The following is a 27,722-nucleotide window of genomic DNA, read 5'->3' on the forward strand; positions in this document are numbered from 1 at the left end:
TTCCTGAATAAATCTGGAATTTTCGGATACAACAGTTATGCATCTTTATTTTACATTCATGTGCTGCACATTATTTCCTCCCTCTTCTAAGCAGGAACACAGCTACTTTGGGTACACAGCACCATCTACTGGGTAGTACAGGGAATTATTTGCTTGCCATTATTTTTACCACTTTTTGGTTTTTCCGTTTCTTGTCTAGTACAATCCTTTAACTTCCACTAGCATTTTCCTTTGCCTTTCATCTTAGTACTTGGTGGTTAATTCTATCTTCGAACAATTGGGTTATTTCCACCTCAAGCCATCTATGTATCACACACACACACACCCTTTTAAAAATCCTCTTCTTTCTATTTCAGCTTCTGTTCAATATTTTGGGAAAATGTTTCTTCTCTTCTTTTTTTCTCACTTCCTATCCTTTTCTTCTTATTCTCTGTTAAGATACCCAAATGTAAGCCTCCTCCCCCATTATAAATGACTATTACCTTAAAATAGTGATAACAACATCTCAATATTAACAAAATGAAACTAACAAGATCCAAATTGAGAAAGACTTTATTATAGAACAAAATATTAACCTTCTAAAACCATTTTAAGTAGAGAAGGGGCCTATTATAATTACCTTGGAAGCAATTTCAAAAATGTTTATGACCGTTTTCCGAGATCTTTTCCTGTTCTGATTTTCCTTCAGAAGCATATATGAGAAATGCCAGTGAGTGTATATTTAATCTCTCTCCCCACCCCCTCCCTCACAAACACACACACACACACTCTCACACACTTAGTATAACACTCCGAGAAGCATGAGAATTTAAACGAGAATGTTAACATATCTGAGCTTGGCCAGAATCACTGATCTGTTTTTTAAAGTGCAAGGAGGAATCTTTTAGAAAAGAAATCACCCTAAAGAAGGGCACCTTGAGGTGTGTACAACGTTGAACAACACCAAGTTGTTGCTGGACTTAGGAACTAAAACAGAAATCACACAAATACATAATATCCTGCTGGATAAAAGTAAATACCAGTACATACCCCTGTAAATCTATGTTAACCTTGGTCACTAGTAAAAAGCTTGCCTCTGCATGAGCATAGAAGGCTACCCCTCAAGATAAAGTCCAAACAAGACTTCTGAACAAGTGGGGTGCCCAGCTAGAAAGTTCTGTGTCACACTTACTAAATACATAATGAATCAGGCTATGGAATCATTTTGTGTAAGCAGTGCGTCAGCCTCACTACACAGGACATTAGTTTGCAAACATAGGTTGCTTTATCATTAGGAATTTTCTCATTAAGATAAGGTTCTGTTAAATGAAAATGTGCTGGTGAAAGAAAAGTTGGTGTATGACAAATTAGAGTGTTTAGTGTGAATGCTGAAATTAAGTTAGAAAAACTCCTGGGTCTTTTTCAGTTCCCATCACCTTCAATATGTAGGGGCTGTGGGGTAGGTACCAGGAGAAGGACTAGGCAGAGAAAAAAATCTCTGTGCTTCAGATTCCAGCCAGCTCAGAGAGCCTGAGATTTTATATTTGTTGATTTGATGGAGGAGTCTCAGCTCAATGAGGTGCAAACAGAATGGTTTTTATCTCTTCTAATAATTCTGAATCCCATTTCTGCTCACTGGAGAGAAAGGAGGGAGAGAAAACTTAATCTTGCCCAACAATAGAACTTGAGTCCCATTGGAGAGTTTAGTCTAGTTCAGTGACTTTTGTCTAATCTAGTTATTAAATTCTTAACTCTCATGGCAGGTTGAAAATCTCCTCTCTGCATACATGAGACCTTTTCTACAGCTGAGTATTCTGCTTCCTTCCTTTCCCTCTCCTCTTTCTATCTCCCCTTCTCTCCTCCCTTCTTCTCCCTTCCCTCCTTCTCCCTTCCCTCCTTCTCCCTTCCCTCCTTCTCCCTTCCCTCCTTCTCCCTTCCCTCCTTCTCCCTTCCCTCCTTCTCCCTTCCCTCCTTCTCCCTTCCCTCCTCCTCCCTTCCCTCCTTCTCCCTTCCTTTATCAGTGTTACCTCTCTCACCCCCATGTACTAAATACCAAGACTGCCCCAGGTTTCCTATGAATAGATGGCAGACACTTTCACTCTCAGCAGTTGTTTCCTTTAACAACTGTCCTATGTTTTGGGACTCTGAGGGAAGGGGTCATTGGGTCTCCTGTAACCCCCCCAATAGTATAGGCTACACATCCTCAATGGGTTTGTGCCCCTTGCTCTGCGGGTGCTTTGCCCCATGATGCACCAAGCAGTGCCTTCCTCCAGCTGACCGTGGCATCTTCAACAGGGACAATCTTGGGATATTCTCATTCCTGCTTTCCAAGAGAAGTTTTTTTAGTCCTGAAGAGCATTGGGTATAAAAAATGTGCCCTTGTCCCAGGTACAACGGTCACCCTGTATTATCACAGGATTTCTCTTAGGGTCTTTTGACTTCTTTTGGTGGGGACCAACTGAGAGTCTATCTTCTCCTGGGGGTAGAGGGAAGTGAGGGTCAGTCCACCATAAAATCCCCTCTCCTGAAGGCTCTCCTTTCCCCTCCATGATGAGAAAAGAGTAAACAGTTCCCATACAAGGTGTCTGGCTAGTCTAGTGCCTGCAAGCCCTGAGGGGGATGGAGGTGCTGTGGCAAGGCAATCTCTGAATGTAAAAGAGAGGAAAGATGAGACCTGTTCTCAGGTGTGGACTGCCTTCACTGTCTACCTGTGGGAATCCCAGGATGGGGTCAGAATATCAGGAAAGGGTCTCAGATGGTTCCTCGTACTCAGGACATCGTGAAAAGGAAAGAATTTATAAGAAAGTGTAAACCTGCGTGTGGCAGTGCAAAGTATCAGTGGCAGGAGGCAGAGGCCTGTCAGAAAGTGTGGCTCAGTGAAAAAATGTGTGAGTGTCGGGGAGGGTGTGTGTATCAAAGTTGAAGGGAGTGTCACAAAGGGTCCATTACCTGGTTCATGAATGCAACTGTTAAGAGATAATTTTGAGTATTAGACCAGAGGATCAAAAGTGCATCAAAAGGGCAAAAGCAATCAAGATCGTATGGCTATTAATGAAAAGGCATTTGGGGGAGGTAAAAGGCAAGTTCTCTGAAGATTAAACAAAGGCAAGCCTCTCAAGTCGGAAAATTTGCGAAAGTAAAAGTAATAGTGAAAGCACCAAAAGGAAGGCTCTCTGAGCAACTCTAAGGCTAAAGATGAATGTGTTCCTAAGAACCTTAAGGCTGGAACAAACTTTGGGGGATGAAGGTGCACAGCAAAGGAATGCAGGCTTAGTGAGAAGGCCTCACAGCACAGGCAGAGGTGGGCTCCCCAAGCCCCAACAGGCTGCTGCCCTCCACCTTGTAAGTCACTCTTTTCACGTTGTAGCAAGATCTAAAACAGATCTTCGTAATACAAACCCTCATGTAAAAGTTGTTCATTAGCTATGTGCGATCCCCCAATCCCCTTCCGTACATTTTTAACAATGTATTTACTTTGTGATGGAACAACATAGAGATGTATTGAATACAAATTGCTTTTTTGAAAGTCAGCTCAATAAATATGCTCAATCCCTCTCCTGATTTTTATTATTATATTTGATTTTGTAATGAAACAACATTTAGGTTCTATAAAGGAGAGAGGGGGCAGAGAGAGAGAGAAAGACAGAGAGACAGAGAGAGAGAGCATTCCCAAAAGAACTTTAAAGATGTTTAGTAAACCCTTATTAAATTGCATTTGAGAGTAATACATTTCTACTTTAGTCAAAAATTTAATTAAAAGAAGATATGAGAGAAGAGTGGTTGAGAGCACAGGCTTTGGAATTTGAGTAACTTAGGTTCAAATCCCAGCTCTGCTTTTTACCTGCTGTGTGACCTTGGGAACACCAGTGGCCTCTCTGGGCCTCAGTTGCACTCCTCTGTAAAATGAGAATGCTAACATGTCTTATTAAATTGTAGTCAGCTTTCAATGAGAAAATTCAAGACTAGACATTTAGTCTACTGTATTTTTTCCATGCAAACATACCTTTTTCAAACATATTTTTATGTCCACTTGGGCTAATAAAATATTGCCAGGAGGGATCCTTAGATGATTTGCACAGGTGACTTCAAAGTATTTGAAAATGTTTGATATGTCCTTTCCTTAAGTAATTACAATAGTTTATCTAGGAGCTCTATTTGTCAAGTTTGGGCTAAGTAATTTACATACATTATCCTTGACTTCTTGCAGGGTTTACAAAGAAGTTATTCTCACTCCTATTTTATGGATAAGCAAGAGGGAGGCCAGTGTGTTTAGTATTTTGTCTAAAGCTACAGCTCATGAGAGGTAAACTAGGCAAGAACCTCTACGACTCTAAGCACACTTTATCATGAGATAAAACTTTTTCTTCTTTGAGCTATTTCTGGGATGCAATGTTAGAAGAATTACATTTGTTAATCACCTACTTGTCATATATCCCAGAACTGTGGAGTGGTCACTGCCCTCAAGGATTTTACATTCTAGTGGGGGAAGAGGACTTGTTTGAAAAGAAGCATTTGGATTAGCCTAATCTGATACTCTTCTTTTTGGATGTTTAATAGTATTGCAGGACCACTATTTTCTTTCTTAGACTCAGTAACCCTGGGTGCATTATTTCTGAAGCACCTTCTCAGTCCTCATAAAGAAAAGAGTGTTATAGATCCAGGACCCAAATTGCCCAAATTCTCATGTGTGAGAACATTGGCATTCTTGACAGTCTGCAAAGTTATGGGTATTTGAGAAGAGACCTGTGGAAAGAGCCAAGAGAGCATAGGCCCTGGTGCATAGGAAGCATCATCCATCAGTGTGGCAGTGAAGTCGAGAGCTACAAACCGGGCAGATGCTGGAGTGGAGGGGAAGCAGGCTGGAAAGAGAGGGCAGTTTCTGTGGGAAACCTGCCTGTTGCATGCAGTGGCCCCATATTGACATTTGAACAAGTTTGTATCAGGATACAGGGTTGGGATAGATAACAAATGATGCAAATATGATATATCTGTTAGGATAGCTTTTAGCTAGCTGCATATAGAAAAATCAACTAACAGACTGAAGTAAGTAGGGGTTCTACTTCTCCACTCACAGTCAGTATATGACAAGCCAAACCCACTGTCTCCATCCTGCTTCTCTATTTCTGCCTTTTGCTGAACCGTAAGGAGGGAACAAATGTAATGGGGAGGCAGGGATCTGCTCTGAGTGTTGGGAATGATGATCAGTTCCCATCTTGTTTCCTGAGACCGGCCAGGACTGTTTGGTTGTAAGTATCAGAAACTCAACTAAAACTAATTTATAGATGTAAAAAAGATCATATTGAATCACATAACAGAAATACCCATGGTCTAACGTGCTTTAAGCACACTGAAACCCAGGCGATTGGGCAAGGTTATCAGGCATCTGTCTTTCTTCTTCTATAAACTCTGCTCTTTCCATGATTCATTCTCATGTGGGCTCTCACAACATTGCAACAAAGTGGCCACTGCCAGCTCTAGGCTTGCAGGTAGTTTCAGCTCTACTTGCTGAAACTTTAGATGAAAAAGAGGGCCTTTTTCTCAGTAGTCTCAGTACAATCCCCAGAGCAGCCTTTAATAGACCTGGCTTGAACCATGTGTGCATCTCCAAACTGAACCAACCACGGCCCTCTGGCTAGTCAGCCCGGGGGAATGGGCCACCCTCTACAGTGACAGGGTAGGATCTGTTTCATCCAAAGCTCGTGGGTAGAGAGTTGGTGGATCCGCAAAACCAAAGAAAAGGAGAAATTAATATTGGGCACGCAAAATCTACCCATGTGATAATCATGGTGCCTCCCTCACAGCTCACTTGTGGTAAGGATTGAATGAGAGAATCAACACAAAAAAGAGCTCTATGTATATCAGCTATTGTTTCCAAGATACTCAGATTCAATGTATCCTCTCTGATGGTGTCCTCTTTTGTCCATCCCTAAATTCAGCCTACTTGAGTTATAATGTATTTTGAATTTTTTATAATTGTTTGGTAACATATAAAAATAGTACTTTCTCATAAAAAATCAAGATTTCTGGCTGTTCTTGAAAAGTTGAAACCAATTATCAACTGCACCAAAGCAGGGTTGCCCACACTGCCCAGTCTGTGCCCCACTGCACAGTCTGCCCCCAACCTGACCCCAGGTGGCTTCTGAGAGCCTCTTGCCATCTTTGTAGCCTCAGACTTACTGCTCTTCTCTGGGATCCTCCTGCTTCCTACCTGGTGTCTTCACTTCTGTGCTTTTTCCCAAAGATCTTCTTCCTCTCCATCAATCTCAATCCCATCCATGCTTCAGGACAAATTAAAATGCTAGGACTCCCTCAAGCCTTCTCTAAGCACCCTAGCTCTCTGAGAACCCTCTCCTCTCCTCTTCTAGATAAACATATGCATTGGCAACCCGGACTGCACAGGCTGTGAGTCCCCCAAGTGGCTGTGAGTGCATGACAGAGCCAACTGCACTGTAAAACAAACAGGGATATACAGAAAAAGGGCAGAGGCAGGCAGATTGTGTCACCCCTGCTATAAGAGAAGGTACACAGGAATTGACCTAGCAAAAAAAAATTGTTGAAAATGTATTTTGTCATCTGTTTAGAAGTAAACCCTTACACTTTATTTATAATTCAAAATATAGGAGCACACAACATGTGCTTTCTTACTTCAACAAGCCTTTAAAGAATTATAATGAATAGCATTGTCTAGTTTCAAAAAAAAATGTCAAGGTAGTGGGTAATTTACTCTGTAGCCACAAAGGATACTTGTGAACAGGAATTATGGTAAATCTAGGAGAAGGCTGAAAGTGATTCCTTATGATTGAGAGATGAGGTGATTCTAAATTTTACTTTAGTTCCCTCTTACAGTAAAATAACATCTGGAGATGGTATTAAGACAGCTTAATACTGGAACAATTTAATCTTTGAAAGTCATGTTGTAGGAATGGCCAAGGGGAGTAAATAACATGTAAACACTTTTCTGTGATACAGAGAATAACATAGCATAGCTCCATCATTAAAAAACAATGTAGCAATTTTGGGTAATAGCCTGGTGTGACATGATGGCCCTGTCATTTTTTGACCCCAAATGCTAATTTAAAGACTTGTCCAGCTTATCATCTAGTCCTTAAAACTGTAATTATGAAGGACAAGTAGTAATGAGAAATATATATATCATATTATAGTATGTTTTAAAAACAATAAGATCGTGTAATAAATTGTTTTCACATATGTGGATGACTATAAAATAAATATTACAAAAAAACAGCTCCTGTATTAAGAAAGTCAGTGGGTGCACAGATGTTTTAAATACATATTTTAAAAGTACTTAATATTGTCACCTTATAAATTAGAAAAGAAAAGGATATCCATTAACTAGGAAGAAAATAATATTGTCTTCTTAATATCTGACTTAAGGAGAACTGGTATGCCAATTTCCAAATTCCATAAAACCAGGAGGGAGAAGAGGATGTTTAAGTGCAAATTCCTTTGCAAACCTCTCATCTCAGTTTTGCCCAATGTTATTTGGTTCTTTAGAGGTGTCACACCGCCCTCTGGTGTTCAACAAGCTAAAATGTAGTATCTCAAATGGCCACTGTATTTTGTTTTTGTATGTTCTGAATAATGAAGACGATTTAAAGGGAAAAAAGGACAGTGTAGAATACCTCAAAGTCCTATAAAGTTGTGGGTGTTCTATTGGTTGTCAACATTTTCTAATTTTTAGACTGCCTTTAAAATGTTACACATTCTGAGCTCTTGACGGGCAGGTTTAGAGACTTTAGGAACCTTCAAGCAGCAGAACTTGTTAGCTGGGCTCTGGGATACCCCAAGCAACTCAGAGGATGTGAACATCACCAACAGCTTCCTTAAGTTCATTCCTCCCTGATATAATGGGTCTTGAAGAAGCAAGAAGACCACCAAACTCAGGCAGGCAATCTTACGGGACTCACTTTCCCATTCTGCTTAAAATCTTTAAGCCAAAGAAAAACAGAGAAATAAAAATGCACTTTGAGCAAGATTTCGTAATAAAACAGTGACCAAATATAATTCAAATTCGGGCCAGATTCTGCTTTAGTGAGGCTTGAAGTATGTATAATCTGAAGAGTCCTTTTAAAAAAAACTCTAAAAATATCTTATTTTTACAATTCTATACAAATCATGAAGAGCCCCTCATCAGGATCTTGGAAGAGGCTCCTGGCCTTTAAGTAAGAACCTCTAAAGCTTAAGTTTCCTAGCTTCAGGGAATTGGCTACTGACCCAAAAGTATTGTTTTCACTACAGTTGATGGACTTTTCCTTGAGCATTGTAATTCCCAGACCTTTAATAAATTAGGGAAAACATACAGATTCAATAATGTGGTCACATTTTTTTTTGTTATTTATATGCTGTGACCATTGAGAATTGATGATCTTTGAACTATTCCAGCCAAATGAGAATAAATAAGTTTGTTGATTCAGAAACAACTTTAATGACATAGGTTGTGTATGAAAGAATTACAGAGATCAGATGCTTCCAGGAGTTTAGAAGAGATAGTGATAGAATTAATACAGCTATCTTAAACTATTTTAAAAGGCTGAATCCTAACAACTAGTCTGCATGAACTGTTAACTCCCAGAAGAGGTTAGACTGTGTTCAGTGACCCCCCGTATGAAAATTGAGGTGTTAATCTCAAAGATCACAAGCCAGTCTGATATGATTTGGCTCTGTGTCCCTACCCAAATCTCACCTTGAATTGTAATCCCCACATGTCGAGGGTGTGACCAGATGTAGACAATTGAGTCATGGGGCAATTTCCCCCATGCCGTTCTGTTGATAGTGAGTTCTCAGGAGGTCTGGTGCTTTTACAAGGGGCTTCCCCCTTTACTCAGAAGAGGTGCCTTCTGCCATGATTGTAAGTTTCCTGAGACCTCCTCAGCCATGCAGAACTGTGAGTTAATTAAACCTCTTTTCTTTATAAATTACCCAGTCTCGGGTATTTCTTCATAGCAGCATGAAAACGGACTAATACACAGTCCATGGGGGAATCACTTAGCTTATATTAAGAAGAGGTTTCCGTTATCCTGAGCAGAAGATAATTTATTTTTTCTGATACTAATCACAGAAAATAACTTCCTTAGGTGAAACCTGAAATAGCTGCCTAATGACATTACATTAATTATCTGAGTAGTACGTAACACTTGAATAATCTTTGTCCATTTCTTTATTTATAATCTTTGTCCATTTCCTATTCCCTTCCACAGTATATAAAACCCATGATGTGGTGCTCTCGCCTGCCTTGTGCCCCACAGCAGGGCCACTGCATTTGGCCATGCAGACTGCGCTGCACATCACTGACACCTTCACCTTGCGGTCATGCAAAGGACTGCTCTGGAGCTGTGCACGGCAGAGTCCCTGTTCAGAGTCTACAGCTGACCCTGGCACAGAATGGCACCTCAAAAATCACACATTGAGTGAATGCAGTAGTAGTCAGCCTATTTATTATTCTCATCTAAAATATAAGATGAAAAATTGAAAGAGTTTGGTGTCTCATAAATCAAAGTACATTTACTTGTGCAAACTAGTTTGTTTTGACTGATGAATTTTATTATTAAGTTGTCTCTTTTAGGCCAGTTGAGTGCAGTCAAGTCTGTGAAAGTCAAACCAGTAAGGTAGGGAGACAGTCTCCATGGCTGGATTGAAGTTAAAGTTCAGGTCTCCTGATTCACTACATCACATTCTGTATGTTCTACTTCCCTTGGCACCAAAGCCAATTCCTTCAGACTCCTTGTGAGTTTCTGAGTCTGTGGGCCATGATCCAACGTAATCATGTGTGTGCTGTTTTTTGTTTTGTTTTGTTTCTTCAGCATTCAGCGAGCATGGCGAGAGTACCTGCAGCGGCAGGAGCGCCTGGGGAAGAGGAGCCCGTCCCCACCCTCCGTCTCCTCAGAGAAGCTGAGCAGCTCTGTCAGCATGAACACCTTCTCCGACAGCAGCACACCCGTGAGTGTCATGTTTCTTTTTCTATGTCCTGGCTTGACATTCAACTGAAAGCCTAGACTTTGGTTCTAAGAGAGAAATCTTGGGATGTGAACAGGTGGTTTGTGACAGTGAAGATCTATGTAGCTTATTTGCTACCCAGGAACCCATGGTGAGAGTTTTGTCACCTCAAAATAAAGACACAATTCATAAGCACAAAGTGAACTTTATCAAGTCTGGAGAAAATAGATTGCATTTATGTGTTCTCATTTCTCTGTTATGGAGGTGTCCTTTTTCCTTTTCTTTATAATAGCATATTTCTTTTAGTATGTGCTGTGTGTTTCTTTTATTTTGTGGTGCTAATATGATAGAAGATAAGATTGGTTATAAGGAGTAGAAAGAGAACTTTTACCAGAAGAATTGAAAGTGGTCACACACTCAGGGGTTGCAACTTAAATGTCTCCAGGGGCCAGGTAAGTCACCCTCATGACTGAGGTGGCTGAGCTGTGCCCCTGGCTACACAGAGAACATAGACCTCACCCGAAGGGCAGTGCACTTGGCTCCTGACAATGTGTCACCATGTGGCAATACAGGCAGGCATGGCCAAATGTGATTTTCTTTCTTCAGGACATGTCAGAAATCTGTATTTTTAAGTGTTAGCAGCCAGTAAGAAAATTTAAAAGGTAAAGTAAGCATGCCTACAGACCACAATTGACCTACAGGCCACCAGTTTAAGAAATCTGAGATAGAGAGTTAAGGAATAAGGGAATCTGCTGGAAGTCTTTATTTTTAAAAAACACCAAAAGTGGGAAGAAATCAGTGATGAGGGATTTATGAACCAGGATTTTGTGGATTTAAGCATTGTGATAATTTGTAACCAGTCACTGAAATGCTGAAAAGTTAGAGAAATGAAGTAATTACACAAGTATATTACTTCCAAAAATTTTTCTTTTACTTTTGGTTATCATGTTTATTCTGTGGTAAAAAGGTTTCCCAACACTCAGCGCAATGTATTCTTTTTGGGATCAGGTAAAAGTTACTGTATTTGAAATGTTTTCAGATGGTTGCATTGCATATTCTTCAATAAATGATTTTTCCTAGATATGGATTTAAAGAAAGAGAATAAGTTGAGTTTATAGCAATGCAAATAAAAGTGGCAGAAGATCCATTTTTAATTGACAGCAGAAATTGAACATTTAGTGAATCTTCACTTTTTAAAACAATTATTTAGGGGAATGGCTTATCCTAACTGACCTCACTATCACTAGAGGGCACTCGTGAACTACACTGGAAAATGCCAGGGCTTCTCGTTTGTGTCTAACTCATGATTTGTGAGGTATAAACTAAAGTGAGAATTGAATGTTTAAGATGTCTTTGCTGTAAATGCCAATAGAAAGTGCAAATTAGATGACTTTGGGATTTTATTTGAATGATGGAAACTCAATATTAGAAATCACTTTGTGAGTTAAATGTTTGGATTTACTTTTTTTGTACCTTCTCACAGCCCCAATTCACAACAATTCTCAATTGCTGCTGAATCCAGTGATATCTAAAAGTTTTAGTGTTGCTTTAGAGTGCTTAACCTTTTGGTTTTATTGGACTCCTGTGAGAATATATGTTTGTTTTATATTTGTACTGCTGTACTGCTTCGATTCTAGCATAAGTGTTTTGTGCATAAATGCATGTTCTTCCCTGTTCATGAGTCATCAACTTCATTTATATCTCTGCACAGCTTCACTAACAGTTCTACTTTATTTAATTTAGCTTAGCCTCCTGATTCCTTGTTGGTTTTTAGTAGAAGATATTTCCTCCCTCAAATGTTCCCAGCAATTTGTTCTCCCATAAGGTATATCAGACCGAATTGGGGGTGCATCCTGTAGCCTCACCATATCATCATCCTTTAGCTCTGTGCTCATGTGATGAGGATGACTGTATTCAGTGAATAGCAGTCTGGCTCACCCATGATTGCCTATAAAAAGTGAGAATCAATGCCTGTAATCCCAGCACTTTGGGAGACTGAGGTGGGCAGATCGCTTGAGGTCAGGAGTTTGAGATCAGCCTAGCTAACATAGAGAAACCCTGTCTCTACCAAAAATACAAAAATTAGCTGGGTGTGGTGGCATGCACCTGTAATCCCAGCTACTTGGAAGACTGAGGCAGGAGAATGAACGGCTTGAAACCCAGGAGGCAGAGGTTGCAGTGAGCCGAGATTGCGCCACTGCACTCCAGCCTGGATGACAGAGGGAAACTCTGTCTCCAAAAAAAAAAAAAAAAAAAAAAAAAAAAAAGAATTAGAATCAGAACAGATTTTTAAAAAGAATTAGCTGTCAGAAAGCAAGCAGGCCCTGCCCAGAATTCTAATAGAAGTTATTGATTATAACAATGACTTAAATATTGATAATGACAGTGATGTGACATTAAATGTAAAAAATAAAATATGAAAATATAAGATGTTGGGATGCTTCTAAGTCTCTGGTTTGTCACTTAGGTAAAATATCCAAGTCACAATTTAAAAGAAAACTTTATGTGTAGTTGTTTGGAGTTTAGTGAGCTAAGCTTGTTTTATCTGCTGTGATCATCAGTTTGCCAGGGCCCCTTTTGGGAAGATTCATCCTTACATCTCTTGGAGGTTGCAGTCACCTGGGGACAAGTTGCCTGGTGGAAGGAAAGTGATTCTTCTCTACCTTGACCAGCTTGCCAGACCCACTGGGTTCATACATACTCTCAAGGAGCCCCAGATAGAAAGACTTGGTTTTCTCACCCTCCAGTGAATGGACCTCAAGTTTATGGAGGGAATAGGATGATCCCTGGCCTACACTGACTAAGCCTGTCATCAAGAAATGAGCTTCCTCTAACAACCATGAGTCCTTTGGAACTTCTGGGTTAAAAGCCTTCAGTCCAAGTCAAATGTCGTCTGTGAGCTGTGTCCCTGGGGAGTTCTTTATGCCCTGCCTCTTGCTTGATATTTTCCAGGTTGTTGAACCTCAGCCCTCTTTCTCTGGGTTTAATCTATTGCTGTTACTGCCTAGACAATTTTCTATCTTCTCATATCTGATCAACTGCCTGTCTTGTCCCAAGTCCCTGCCTTCCTTCTACTAACCTCTAGCACAACTTTAATGGAGGCCAACAAGCCCTTACCTAACTTCTGGACATTGCCAGCTGCTCTCCAGCCCCACGCCCATAACTGCAATTATTGCCTATCTCAACTATCTACCCCAGGCATGCACTACACAGGAAATCAGCTCACTAATCTGGTTGAGTTCCTGTGTGGAGCTGATAATGATGCTTTTGCATGCTTCTGTTCTGATTGTTTTGGCTAGGCCTAGTGGTTAATGTAGTTCTTAGAACATTTCTGCCTTAAAATATATAACAAAAGTAACGTTTAAGTATGAGTGCTCAAATTCATTATCTTAATAAAAGCTGAGCACTTGTTATGTGCCAGGCACTCTGCTATTATCTTGTTTAATCCTATCAATGATCATACAAAGAAAGGCACTATTATTATCTCCATTTTACAGGTGATGAAAAAGAGACTTAAAGAGATAACTACCTTTTCTTGGGCCACCCATTGGGTTGGAGCTCCATATTTTATTCTTCCACTATATTACTTGAAAAGAAGGCTGCATTTAGACACGGTCAAGCAATCAGTTCATGCATTTCTAAGACTGCTTTACAATTTGGTAGTTACAAACAGTGAATGAAACAATATTTTTAAAACCGTCATTTGATTTTATAAATTGCTTCATTCAATGCTCCTTGATTAAAACCTCAAACCTCAGCTGTTCAATGACAAATTAAAGAGCAACAGAAGGGAAGATAATATTAAGTTATGTTAGCAATTTGCATATTAAGTGCCCTTATACCACAATGTATCATGTGGTAACGGAAAAATTTGTTTTAGAAATAGGAATTTTGAATAGCAACTGTTAGGGAATGGAGCTTGTGGATATCAAAATGATTTTTAAAAAGAGTAATCTTCTCTCCTTAAAAAATATTAGTTATTGCACAAAGGACAACAGTAGGAAATGCCCTGCGTATTTTTTATTAATCAATTTCATATCATAAAATATTTAACGCTTTTCGTTTCCAGCTCCCAGAGATCTGTAGCTTGTCTAATAGGATTATCATGGAAAGAAACTATAGCATGGTATTTTCTAAACTCCAAGATTGATGACCTTTTCAGAAATTATTAGCGTGACCTTACAAATAAGTCCGGAAAAATCTTTGGGATTATTTAGAGACATTCTCAATCTCTTTTGGCTTAGAATTGTTTCCTCCTGCTTGGGCCTTGCTTTGTGGTCACGCCTCTCTCTCCCATTGGTTCCCATATTATTATGATCTGGCCTATAGGGGGCACTGTGGCTCATGGAATGAGGCGCTGCCTGGGTAAGAGGATGTGACTTAAAATAGCAGCTCTGCCACTATTTCTGTGTGTCCAAGATATATCATTTGAGAGGACATTCTTCATCTGCAACTGGAAATAATACCCACCTCAGAAATGGATTGGGATTGCTGTGAAGGTTAAACGGCACTACACATGTAAACTACAGCACAGAACCTGGGACTCTGAAGGCTCTCACTAAATATTAGTTGATTTTGAATCTGCTCTTGAAAACGTTCAGTGAGTTTATTCAAAATGCTGTGGAAAAATTGTGGAGAGCAGAGATGGAATTTTTAACTTGACACTGATTGAGGGGCACAGTACTTCTTTGTGATTCCCCAAGTGAATCCATGAGAATCAACTCATGCCCCAGAATGAATATGAATATATATATTGGAACTGTACATTACAAAGGTAATAAATTAAGCATTTATTTTAGTGTTGCTCTTACTAAAGATTGATTTTCCAGTTCTGAAGATGAACTGAGTCCTTTTGCATCTAAATGAGTAGACCTTCTCTGAGAGACCACCCCCACACTCAGAGTAAAAGCAAGCACAGATCGCTCTCCTTCCTTCCAAGACCTGATGAATAAGGAACAGGCAGATTCTTAGGACACTGGGGAAAGCAGAATTAAGTGCCATTCCTGCAGCTGCCCAACTTCTACCAGCAGACCTTACTTCATTCCTAGTCAAGAGGAATTATAGTCCTGAGCAGGGTCAAAACCATCGATTTGGACCAGCTGAAGACTGTTACCTCAGGTGTGAAGTAACACCTGAGTGTTACTTCTGGACTGAAGGCTGTGGGATGCTTAGGTTAACAGCACTGCTTAAGTGTCCCGGCATTTAGCAAGAGTGTCTGGATATTCAACAGCTAGCCAGATGACCCACCAAACCTTTCCAAATACACTTCTAAAAGTCAGTCTTACCCTTGCTGTTGAACGCGGCATATTCACCAACATTCAAACTGCTTCATTACCCTCAAGCTTTATTGCCCTTTTCAGATTTACAACCTCCAGGCTTTAAATACATCAAGAAAACTCTGGTGACTAATTAGGGAGAAAGTCTTGTTACAAAGTCACACTTGGTTGGGGGAAAACTCAGCCCTGAAAGAGGATTTCTGGGACCCCTTCTAAAACAATTTTGAGATATTTAAAACTATAGAGAATATGGGCCGGGTGTGGTGGCTCATGCCTGTAATCCCAGCACTTTGGGAGGCTGAAGTGGGCAGAACACCTGAGGTCAGGAGGTCGAGACCAGCCTGACCAACATGGTGAAACCCTGTCTCTACTAAAAATACAAAGATTAGCTGAGCATGATGGTGTGTGCCTGTAATCCCAGCTACCTGGGAGGCTGAGGCAGGAGAATCACTGGAACCTGGGAGGCAGAGCCTGCAAGTGAGCCGAGATCGTGCCACTGCACTCCAGCCTGGGTGACAGAGCAAGACTCCATCTCAAAAACAACAACAACAACAACAAAAACAAAAAACAAACTATAGCGAATGTAAGCTTTGTGCTACTTAATAATTTAATAACCTAGAATTTCCAGATCAGGGACAGGTTACAGTATTAAGCTCAGCTGTTATAAATTTAGGTCTCATGAATTCTAATGTTTTAGTACCCAAACATTATCTTTCATCCTTCCTTTCAGACCCCCAAATAGCACAAATTCTTTGTCTATTTGTTCCAAATTTTGGTTCTGAGAATATATTAACCATATATAAAAAGAGAAGACTTCTTAGTATTTACTTAGAAGTAGATACATTTCTCTTCTTTCAAACCAGAGCCTGAGAGAGTATTTCATTTTCCAAAGTTTTACAAATTATATAATATATAAACATATATGACAGTATGCATAAATCTATTTTTATATAAAATAGTCTCTTTATACCACAAACATCCTCTCCCTTTTATGTCTCTAAATATTGGCTGATAATATAGATTCCTTTTCCCAAATTATCCTTTTAACATCATGGTTTGAGGGTAATTTTTCTTGATAGGCTTAAAAATAAACATGTTGTTCTGGTTTGGGGATTTAAAATTTTTTCAAAAGGAATGCTAATATTAAACATTGCGTGAGTTCAGAACGATATGCAAAGTTGACAGTTAATTGATCACTGATTCATTCATCCATAGTAACATAATAAATCTTCCTTAGCAGTCTCTACACTTAATGACCTATGAGTATAGATGTAAAAATCTAGACATCAAGTATGTCACCTTTGATAAAGATAGTTGAGAAATAACTTGTTTTCTGTGTAGTTTACCTTAAGTCCACTCTTGGCATTTGTCCTCATATAAATTCTGTCTTTATTCTACGGCTTAGTGAGATAAATTGTTAGATCTCTAATTTAGACACAGAGTGCACCCTACATAATAAATCCAGTTTTATTATTACAAATAAACATTCCAAAGCACAGAAAGACAAACATTGCATGTTCTCACCTATTTATGGAATCTAAAAATTCAAAACAATTGAACTAATGGGCAGAGAGAATAGAAGGATGGTTCCTAGAGCCTTGGAAAGGGAGTGGGAGCCTGGAGGGGGGCAACTGGGAATAGTTAACGTAATGGGTACACCAAAAAAAGAATGAATGAATAGGCATACTATTTGATAGCAGAACAGGGTGACTATAGTCAGTAATAACTTAATTGTACATTTTAAAATAACTATAAGAGTATAATTGAATTGTTTGTAACACAAGGATAAATGCTTGGATGGATACCCCATTCTCCATGATTACTTAATGGATAATAACGTGATTATTTTACATTGCATACCTGTATCAAAACATCTCATGTACCCCATAAATATATGCACCTACTATATCTGCAAAAAAAAAAAAAAACCAACATAGCCAACATTCCAGTCATTGAATGGGTATAAAAGATGCTTTAGGGTCGGAGGAGAAATTAGATGTAGTGAAACTGGAGTGTGATGTATCATTGTATTCCATTTCTTCTGGAAAGCTCATTAGCCTAAGGGTCTTTTGTAAATGAGACATCTTTCGGGGTGGGGGATAATTATTCACATCCCTGGATTAGGTCTACATTCATTCACTCGTTCAACAACTATCTGAATGTCTACTGTGTGCCAGGCCTTTGCCAAGCACTGGGGATACAATGATCACCAAAAGAAAACAACCTATGCCCTTGCAGAATTTACAAATTCCCCAGTCATGGTTGACAATTCTTGTAACAGAGCTGTTGATAACATAGGCAATAATAACTATTAATTGATTAATTGTATAGAAGGTTTAGGTGCTACTATTAAGAAAAATCTTAACTGCTGAAACATCTTCTAGAGCAGAATTTCTCTGAATGTGGCACCTGAAATATTACTTTTACAGGACATTGGTAAATGTTAATTGGAAGAGAGGTAAAATGAGTCAATTTATTTACTTTACGACTTCTTCGAGCCTTTTTAAGTTTCTACACATTTTGATTCTGCAGGAAGGCTGTATTTTTTTCACACTTTCTATGCTTCTTTGAGCATGAAACCTGAAATGAGTCACATCTTACTGGGCTTAATGGATCCATGGAACACACTTTGAGAAACATTATCCTAGAGTTACTAGTTGTTAAAGGAAAATTCCAAGAACTCGAATTTTCCTCTAAGTGGCTCAATGATGCAATTAATGAGTTGAACAATGCATTTAGTAAAACTTCCAATGAAAGTTTTATATACAACATGTCCTTTTTATAGGCCTCTATCTATAGAGCTGTATTATGCAAATGAAAATTTTATTAAGTTCACAGATAAAACTTGTTGCATTAACTGGCTCATAGGGTTTATATAAAAAACAAATCTAATCAACAAAACAATAGTACTAGAAGATGGAGTTTTAGAAAGTCAATAAATAACTCATTTTCCCTTCTTGATTTAGAAACTTATTTTCAGAAATAAGAGATTTAGGCAGAGGGAGATCAAAATCTCAACTTTATTTCTGGTCAAAGCTGGATTGGAGGGTGTAACTCTGACTGTGGCAACAGTTGACATCTTACTATTGAACTTTGAAATGAGAGAAACTTACCAGTCTCACCCACAGGGCAAGCCAGTGTGAATCCTGTACAGGGAGCTGGATCCCACACAGAGACAGAGGAAGGGTGATCCTGAGCTGTAGATGCCCAGTTCCTTTGCCTAATCCTCCAATCAGTGTAGCTCTTTCCAACTTTGTAGAGAGGAGAAAAGGATGGAAATCAGAGGCTAGGAGTCTTTAGGAAAATGCTTTCTTATGGAAGCCTGAGAAAATAAGAAGGGGGTGCCCAACACTGGATACTTCAGGAAGCAAAAATTGGGCTTTTTTAAAAAAATCATTTTAAGAATCACAAATACTTTTTAGTCAGTTTGATTTTTATATGATTTTATATATTGTAATATATTAATTAGTGTTTTCCAAATAATAATTACTTTTGGAACTTTTTATAAAAATGCATATTCCAGAACCACAACAGATCTATCATGTCAGAATATCTGAGAAGCAGCCTGGGACTTTTATTTTTATTTTTATTTTTTTGAGACAGAGTCTCACTCTCTTGCCCAGGCTGGAGTGCAGTGGTGCGATCTCAGCTCACTGCAACCTCTGCCTCCTGGGTTCAAGTGATTCTTCTGCCTCAGCCTTCTGAGAAGCTGGGATTACAGGTGCCCACTACATGCCTGGCTAATTTTTGTATTTTTAGTGGAGATGGGGTTTCACCATCTTGGCCAGGCTGGTCTTGAACTCCTGACTTCTTGATCCACCCGCCTTGGCCTCCCAAAGTGCTGGGATTATAGGGACTTTTAAATTTTTAAAAATTCCCCAGATAATCTTCATCATTGTTAAAGTGTAGAAAATACTAAACTGTAGAAATTGAACAACAATATCTGCTTTATTTAGGAAACTGAAGTGGATCAGAATATTTAGATGATCAATTTTTTTTCTCAATTTTTATTTGGATATTTTAGCATTTGGAATAAAATATTCCAAATTTTATTTGGATATTTTTCTCAATTTTTATTTGGATATTTAGCACAAATAAATTTTTATTTGGATATTTTAGCATTCTCAATTTTTATTTGGATATTTTAGATATGCGGTGAGAAGCTGGTGAGGCAATATTTTCCTGATGAGATGCCAGAACAATCACCATTGCTTTAATAGAATTTGTTCAGTGGCACTGGTTGTGTGGAAAATTGTTTTCTCCTCAGATTTATGGTTCTTTCTCAAAAATATGACAGAATACTGTGCTCTTAAAGGAAACCTGCTTTTGTTTGATCTATTTGGCCTTAAGGGAGGGAATACATTTAATAAGCACTAATTAGATTAGTTTCAAGTTATTCTTCACTTGGGCTATAAGAATTGTTTAGTTGGCACGAAAGGGGATTAGATAATTTATTAACTGGCATAAATGACAATTATGGCTGAAAATCATAAATTATGGCATATGACTAAATAGAAAGAGAAAAATATGTTGCAAAGAATGATCATGGACATTGCTCATTTAAACATTCTTTAAAAGAATATGTGTACTATCAATTACCAGTTAGGTGTGCAGATTAGTAACAATATAGCTAATTTTCTATTTTTACTTTATTCAGAGCTGAAAAACATCTAAAAATAGTGAGTTAAAGAAAGTTTTTCTTTAACCAACACTTAAAAATATACTCCAATCGTTTCAGAGATAGTAAGATGTTTTTATGTTCATACAACTTTTTAATTTTGTTACATAAACTGTTGTTAGAAGTTGAAAATGGTTGCCTTAATTTTTATTTTGCAATCTTTATGGATTGAATTAAAAATAATTTTTGGACATGCTAAATATTCTGAGAGGTGTTTAGAAGTAGATTCTATATCCTTAGAGAGCCTCTAGTTCCCACAGCAGCTTCTCCAGGGAAAAGCCCTTCTTCACTATATTCACCACAAATTAATGACAGTTATTCATTTTTTAAAGCAGTACCAGAAGCTGATCTTGGCTTAAAGGGGAGGCTTCATCTCACATATGAGCAGCAAATTGATTTTCTCTTCATGGCACTGTATCGATAGGGTTAAGTATTTTGATAGAAGACCATGCTATTTAATATAAGTAGATTTTCAAGAAAATCACTATGCTAAATACTTCACTAGAAGGACTTTATCTATATACAGCAGCAACTGTGACCTGCTTTAGAGATGACATCATTGGGTGTCATGTGGCTCTTTATACGTTTCAGCCTCAGAAAGAGATAATCTGTGAAAGCCACAGAGCCTGATTTCTGCTGTGATAATCTTCAGCAGACCGAGGCTGGGGCGAGAATGAGGCAGACCTGTTTACATGGTGTGTGCAGTGCCTTGTGGAATTCTTAACTCTATTTTATTGTATTATTTTTAATCGAAAAGTAGATCAGATGATAGCATGAAGTGAATCGGCTGCTTTGGACTAATGGGATCTTCTTTTCTGCATTAAGATCAAGAACTTTTCTGGAATCCTCTGTTCTCCGAGTAGCCTTGTCTTCTCTGTGTGTTTTATCAATTTGAAGAACACTGGCAAAAATCAGCAAACTTCGTCTCCCAAAAAGCTCTCGCTCTTTTTTGCCAGTACTTGAAGATTTCTGCTCCAAAATCTACTTTGAGCTGCTTGAGCATGGTGGTTGATAACCGAAGGGCGAAAGCATCACTTATTTAGTGTGTGTTATAGAAATTTTTTAGACAACCTTACTAGCTAACCCAGGTGACCCTTTACGGATTTCTTTCAAAGCCAATTTGAATAAACAACTCTTCCCTCTCAAATGGGCAAGAGTAACTCTTCAGCACCATGGAGAGGTCCGGGCAGCGTGTTACAACGTGGGACTGTGACCAGGGCAAGCACTCTGACAGTGTAAGTTTTACAAATGTCTGCCATCTATTTTAGGTGTATCATATTTTTACATATGAAGAGAGAAAACTTCAAAGTCGAACTAAGTAACGTTAAATTTAAGCTGATGGCCTTCATTACATTTTTAAATTCAGAATTAAGCATTTAAGGTATATTGGAGTGTTCATTTGAAAAAAATACTTTCTCATTGCATAGTTAGTACGTGGATATTTGTTGCTTTGAATTTTGAGAATCTAAGTTTGAGTGTTCTTTTTTTTTAGTACACCAAAACTAATTGCATTGCAGTGGACTTTGGAAATAGCATTTTAATATACACATGTAAATAGTTCCAAATGTACAATCTGTTGCCCTTTGTATGCACAAGACTCTCTTTGGAAAGTAGTTCCTGATTTGTACAGTTTGGGGAGATCAGTGTTAAACTTTTTCAATTTAGATTATACTTTCAGTTACCAAAAGAACAAATGTCTAGGTATTCTAATGTCAATACATGGGAGATATTTGATGACTTAAAAAATCTCAAATTTATTGGTATGAAATGTATAGAGTGGCAGCTTATTATAAGTAGAAATAACAGACAATTTTATAAAATTATATATGGGCTATTGAAATAGTACTTTTAGCATTATTGAAAATAATTAGTTTCAAAATGTTCAATTTAAATCTTCAAACCAGAAATAAAAAAATGGTTTCTTCAAAAACATCTTTTAACTCCATCTTTTAGACTATCAAATGTGTAGTTCTATGATATTATGATATGACACAACCAACGAAGAAATAATATTTTGAATTACTACCCAGAATGACCCTAACAGATATTTTGATTAGCTATTCAAATTTTTTTCTAAGAGAACATATTGTCATTAAAAAGTAACTTTAACAAATCATGATTCTTTTCTCAGGCCAATTAAACTTAGTTTGGAACATTTATTTATGCAGAATCATTTATTTTAAAGCCTAATAAAATATATTTTTATATAATTGTATTATAAAATTTATTTCCTTTAGTAGTTTTCTTCATATTTAAAAACCAGTAGTAAATGCAATTTACTCAGCTTGACCTCCAATTCAAATATAATGGGTTCTTTCTGTTATGGATAATTTCCAAGTGAATTACTGTTGCTTCTTAACTCTTCAGTAATTTGGCATTTGATTTTGGGATAAATGGTACTTACATTTTGACAGTGTATGAAGTGCATAATTTTAGAGGATGTAACAATTTTATATAAAGGAGACCTTAGTATACATTTTTGTCATCTTTGCTCAGTAGATCCACTGATAATTTCCATAATTGATGTCAGTAGTTAAAAGGCCTCAGTTTTTGAAAAGAATGAATGGTAGATTTATGATTTCAGTTTTTTTAGGTTTCATTTCCCAAAATTTTATTATTCTGCTTTGGTTTAATAGGTAAGTAGGACTTTTCACACACCATTGCGTGTACCTCTGTGATTTTAAACTTTTAAACTTTAAATTGTTCCCTTATGGCAAACTGTATCCATTTGCAGCCCCTGATGAACTTTGAACAAATCATTCTGGTTTATTAAATTGTACATTCTAATCCAGAAGAATCCAAGACTCATGTCATAAAACGCATCTGCTTGCTGTGAAATGGTGTCAGATTTTATTCTGATTCAGAAATTTATTTGAACTTTGTCTCTGTCTCTCTGAAGGATGTGACTCATTTGTGATATTGTCAGAAGTGTAACTTTTATATTTGCTGCTTTTTTCCAAACATTTTAGTGATATATTTATAACTATTATCCAGCACACACATTTTTCTGTAGCTGAGATATTGTTGTCTATGTATTTATTTAACCAGAAATTGTTGCTGTATGACAAACTACAAGCACATGTTTGCTTCTGTTTTGATAGCCTTTCAATCATTATTGAAACAGTCACCTGAACAGTAGAAAAATGTTCAGAGCTAAACTGTTAGATATTCACATTTCTTTTTCTTTCTTTCTTTTCTTTTTTAAATAACATTCTGGTGGTAGCAGATGTATGTGAACAATCTTAAATTTAGTTGAGTGACATTTTGCTTTTCTTGCCAATGTAAAAATATGCTCCCAGATCTCTTTACTGTGGTCCACCCACCCTTGCAAGGGATTTATAACCTTTGGCTACAAAGAATGTAGGGGCCTATTTATTTATGAAAGCCACCCTAGTTAGGATGCTTTGCAGGGTGGCTGAATATAGAGGCAGCTAATTGGCGGGTGTGGTTTTTACTGCTGATTTTAACCCTTTTTGGCACTAAGAAAGATTAGTTGATCTTGGAAATAGTTCTTACATCCAAGGTATTCAGTCTCATCTCTGTTGCATCAGTCTCCATCACATATTCCTGTAGAAGCAACTCCCCTAGCTACAGTCCCAACAGGAGCAGTTCCAGTAGGGAAGAGCCTGAAACTGAAATGTGTTGCAAGAAGGTCCTAAATGGTAGCTTCTTAGAGGGACATAGGGATTCTTGGGGTTATTTCAGTGAGCAGGATGCTGATTGATTCCAAATGGGTTCTAGGCTTGTTTAGTATGTCTCTAACACTACAAGGGGCACAGTGGACATTAGAGGCTCAAGAGAGGTACCCTAGCATCCCAGAGAATCACTAGAGATTGATGATTCATCATAAAACTTTCTATCAAGTGATTTTTGTCCTCAGTTACTACATTTTACTGTTATTCCTTTCTCTGTCCCAATTTTATTTGCAAGGTACATTCCTACTTTGTATTACATGATTGACCTAAATAGGTATGACCTGACTGATTTGAGATTTACATTAAATATTACTAGAAATGATGGAGTAATCTTACCTTTTCCAGAGAACAGAAAAGAGCTTAGGGACTTTTCATGCAAGATATACACATTGCTGAAAGTCCAGGAATATTATCCAACTAGAAATGTCTGGATACGATGCTTTTCTCACTTTGACTAATTTTTCAAATTCCAGTCCCTCTAAATGGATTTTACTCTCCCCCATAAGTAAACTTAAGTTGCAGCATGTAAAGAACAAGTGCACATCCAGGCAGCCAGTCCTAGGGATGAAGTCAGCCCACTTCCATCTTGCCTAATTTGTCCTGTAATTCTGACTCTCATCTTGGATTTTTCACACCATCTCATCTACACTTTTGGAGCTGACTCACTACATCACACAGTGCCTGACTCCATTAATTAGACCCATCTTGATGCAATACACATTTTGAATCCAACATTCTGGATTGACCTCAGTAGCATGCTTCTCTAGAATGCTGTTTTAGTGCTCCATCTCTGACTCCTGTGCACCACAATGGCAGGAAAAAAAACCCCACTTCTCCACCTTGGGTTTCATTTTGTGTGCTTTGAAACTGATGGAACTGTACTGTGTAGAATACAATGTTGGTATAGAAAGCATGTACATTGATGACCCATGATATAGTAAATATTCTATTTTTAAAAGCAGTCAAAGACAGACTCAGCCTAATGATGTGACAGTAGATATAAAAGAATATAAAGTTTCAGTGCCTTAGTGCAATTCATACAAATTTGCTTATGTTTCATTTTTGTTAAGATTCCTGGAAATATAAATACAAGCATTATATCTGGACTTTAGTATGGCTTGGAAGAATTTTTTCTGATGTCTTGGTGGAGAAGATAAAGACCTGTGAATGGAATAATAATTTGGAGCTAGAAACCAATTTACTGACCCCTGGGCAAGGGAATTTCTATCAGAATATGTGACTAGTAAGGGACCTCAACACTGAGCAATCAGTGGAAGATTTATGGAGAAATTAAAAAAAAATATTTACAGGCTGGCGCAGTGGCTCACGACTGTAATCCCAGCACTTTGGGAGGCTGAGGTGGGTGGATCACCTGAGGTCAGGAGTTCGAGACCAGCCTGGGCAAAGTGATGAAACCCTGTCTACTAAAAATACAAAAATTAGTGGGGCATGGTGGCAGGTGCCTGTAATCCCAGCTACAGACTGAAGCAGGCGAATCACTTGAACCCACTGGGTGGAGGTTGCAATGAGTCGAGATCATGCCATTGCACTCCAGCCTGGACGACAAGAGCGAAACTCTGTCTCAAAAGAAAAAAAAAAAGGATGGAGCTATTTTTCAATGGTATAGGAATAAAGCATTGAGCTTCTCATCACCAGAAATATGAGTCACACTGGATGACCCACATAAAAGATGCTATAGAAGGGGACTCCCTAATGGTGTGTGTGCATGTTTAGCAGAAGGGCTATGTGATCTCTAAGGTCTTCTCCAACTTAGACATGGATAAGGGTCATCAGTGCAGTGTCATCTCATTAAAAAAAGAAAACAATAATTTCTTCATTCAACAAATATGTACTGGGTACATACTCTTGTGATTACAAGAACTGAGATGATTAATCCTCCCTGAGCTCCTTGAGAAACCACCCACTTGAAAAGGAGTAAGGGGAAAACTGGGAAATAAAACCCCAGGTGGGGTTTATTTTAAACCTCAGGAGTTGGGAAAGACCCAGGAGGGAGAGTAAGATGCATCACTTGGATCTATTTGAGAAGGGAAAACTAGGTTAAAGGAGAAAAAAGCAGAACTGGAGTTATAATTCACCTTTTCATTATCTCTAGCATAGAGATACTACAATGCATAAAAAAGAAATGAAAAATTTAGAATTCATTGATCGCTAATCAATTCTATGATTCTATTTAGGACTGTCAAATCTCTAATGAGCTTTTTTGCTCTTTGCCTGTATCCTTTCAATCTGTATAGCTATAGCTGCATCATATACCTTTAAAGATTCTGTTCCAGTTGTCATCTGTTCTTTTATAAATTGGGAGAAATCCTGAAGCTGTAGACCATCAATTCAAGGGGTCAATATCAAGTCAGCATAGATACTGGCGCTGCTCTGAATTTGAATCTTTGCTTGATTAATTTATCATACATGGTGAATCTAGGCTATGCTGTAACAAAGGGATTCCCAAAAGTATAATAGCTCACAAACAGCAGTTTTTTTTCCTGTTTAGGCATCAGTACTGAAAGGGGAAGCAATACAGTAGGGTGACCCTTCTTCATATGGTCATTCAGAGAACCCAGGATGGTGGGAGCTATGCCATCTTCAACACATGGCTTTCAAGACCACCTTACAGTTGTCTCCCTTCTAGCAAAATAGAAAGGAAAAAGGGCACATGTGGGAGGTTCTAGTGGGCCCATTCTGAAAGAGGCACACATCACTCAACTGACATTCTTTTGACTGAACACAGTCACATGCTGATATGGTTTGGCTGTGTCCCCACCCAAATCTCACCTTGAATTGTAGCTCCCATAATCCCCAGGTGTCATGAGAGGGACCCAGTGGAGGGTAATTAAATCATGGGAACAGGTTTTTCCTGTGCTGTTCTCATGATAGTGAGCAAGTCTCATGAGATCTGATGGTTTTATAAAGGGCAGTTCCCCTGCACACACGCTCTTGCCTGCTGCCATGTAAGATGTGCCTTTGCTCCTCCTTCACCTTCTGCCATGATTGTGAGGCCTCCCCAGCCATGTGAAACTGTGAGTTCATTAAACCTCTTTTTCTTTATAAATTACCCAGTCTCGGATATTTCTTCACAGCAGTATGAAAATGGACTAATACACATGCCATACCTAACTGCAAGGGAGACTGAGAAATATCCTACAGGTTACATGGAAATAAGAAAATAAAATAGATTTTAGAGCACTTAGTACTTTCTGCCATACCTGGACTTCTGTTCTATTGTGGGAAGACTTCTTCCTCCAAACCCACAGTTCCTGTTGCTGTAAACCTGGTATAGCCTGCTAGATCTGCTTGATGTTAATTTTACTGCAGCCTTGACCATTGCTAATTTCAGTCTTCCAGGTTGCAAACTACAGAACTTGACCCTAGGTAATTTAAGCTGAAAAATAATTTATTAGAAACACAACAGATAACTCACTAAATTGACAGGAAGGCTAGAGAATCAGGCTCAGAAAAAGGGAACTAAAGGAAGTTGGTTGGCCAGAAACCCATGGAAAGGCACACACAAGAGGCAACATTATTGGAATGCTGTTGGCCTCAGTACATTGGATGCAATGGTTACACAGTTCAAAAATACCCCTCACTTTTCTGAGACACTTCTTCCAGATCCAAAGTCCTGAACTGGGCCATGCCATTGACTGGTTTAGATCATGCATTCAGGCCTGATTGCTAGAATTCAGGGAAGGGAATTTCTTCTATAATGAGGGGTAGAGTCCTGGTGCTTACTGTAATATGCATAGCAGTGTATTCTGTAATTATAAGAGGGTCTCAGATAAACTAAAAAAGAAAAGCCAAACTCCAGTGTCCCTGATGTTGTAAAATGCCCCTGATGTCACATTAGATCTTCTGATGACCATGGTGATTCTTGTTGACTCCAGTTGGCCACATGCCTAGACTATGCTTTATTGCTATGCCTAGACTATGCCTTGTTGCCCCTCCTGGAATGTGTGTTTCCACCACTTTCACTGGTTTATTATACTAGCCTGCCTAGTAATCTCTATGAATCTTTCTCTGGCCCTTTTTGATGCTAGCTGAGCTTTTCAGGTCCTTTCCTAGAACACTTGGACTTGTTTGGAGAATTTAATCTAGACCTGGGACCTATGTGATAAGTTGCAGGGCCAT

The 27,722-nt window shown here is 38.4% G+C and overlaps 1 protein-coding gene across 7 annotated transcripts in view; it reads left to right on the forward strand.

Moving 5' to 3' along the window:
• Positions 1–27,722, forward strand: part of SCHIP1 (schwannomin interacting protein 1) — an 819,796-nt gene that overhangs the window by 175,702 nt on the left and 616,372 nt on the right. For 4 of the 7 annotated variants that reach the window (XM_055381911.2, XM_055381912.2, XM_063704328.1 and 1 more), the window contains exon 4: positions 9,801–9,936. In XM_055381911.2, coding sequence (XP_055237886.1) covers positions 9,801–9,936 — 136 coding nt within the window. Of the gene's footprint in view, positions 1–9,800; positions 9,937–20,481; positions 21,123–27,722 lie in introns of those variants that run through there. The other 3 variants (XM_019024462.4, XM_055381913.2, XM_063704330.1) reach the window with 2 other exon arrangements.

This window comes from Gorilla gorilla, chromosome 2 (genome assembly GCF_029281585.2).
Source record: "Gorilla gorilla gorilla isolate KB3781 chromosome 2, NHGRI_mGorGor1-v2.1_pri, whole genome shotgun sequence".
Lineage (NCBI taxonomy): Eukaryota > Metazoa > Chordata > Mammalia > Primates > Hominidae > Gorilla > Gorilla gorilla.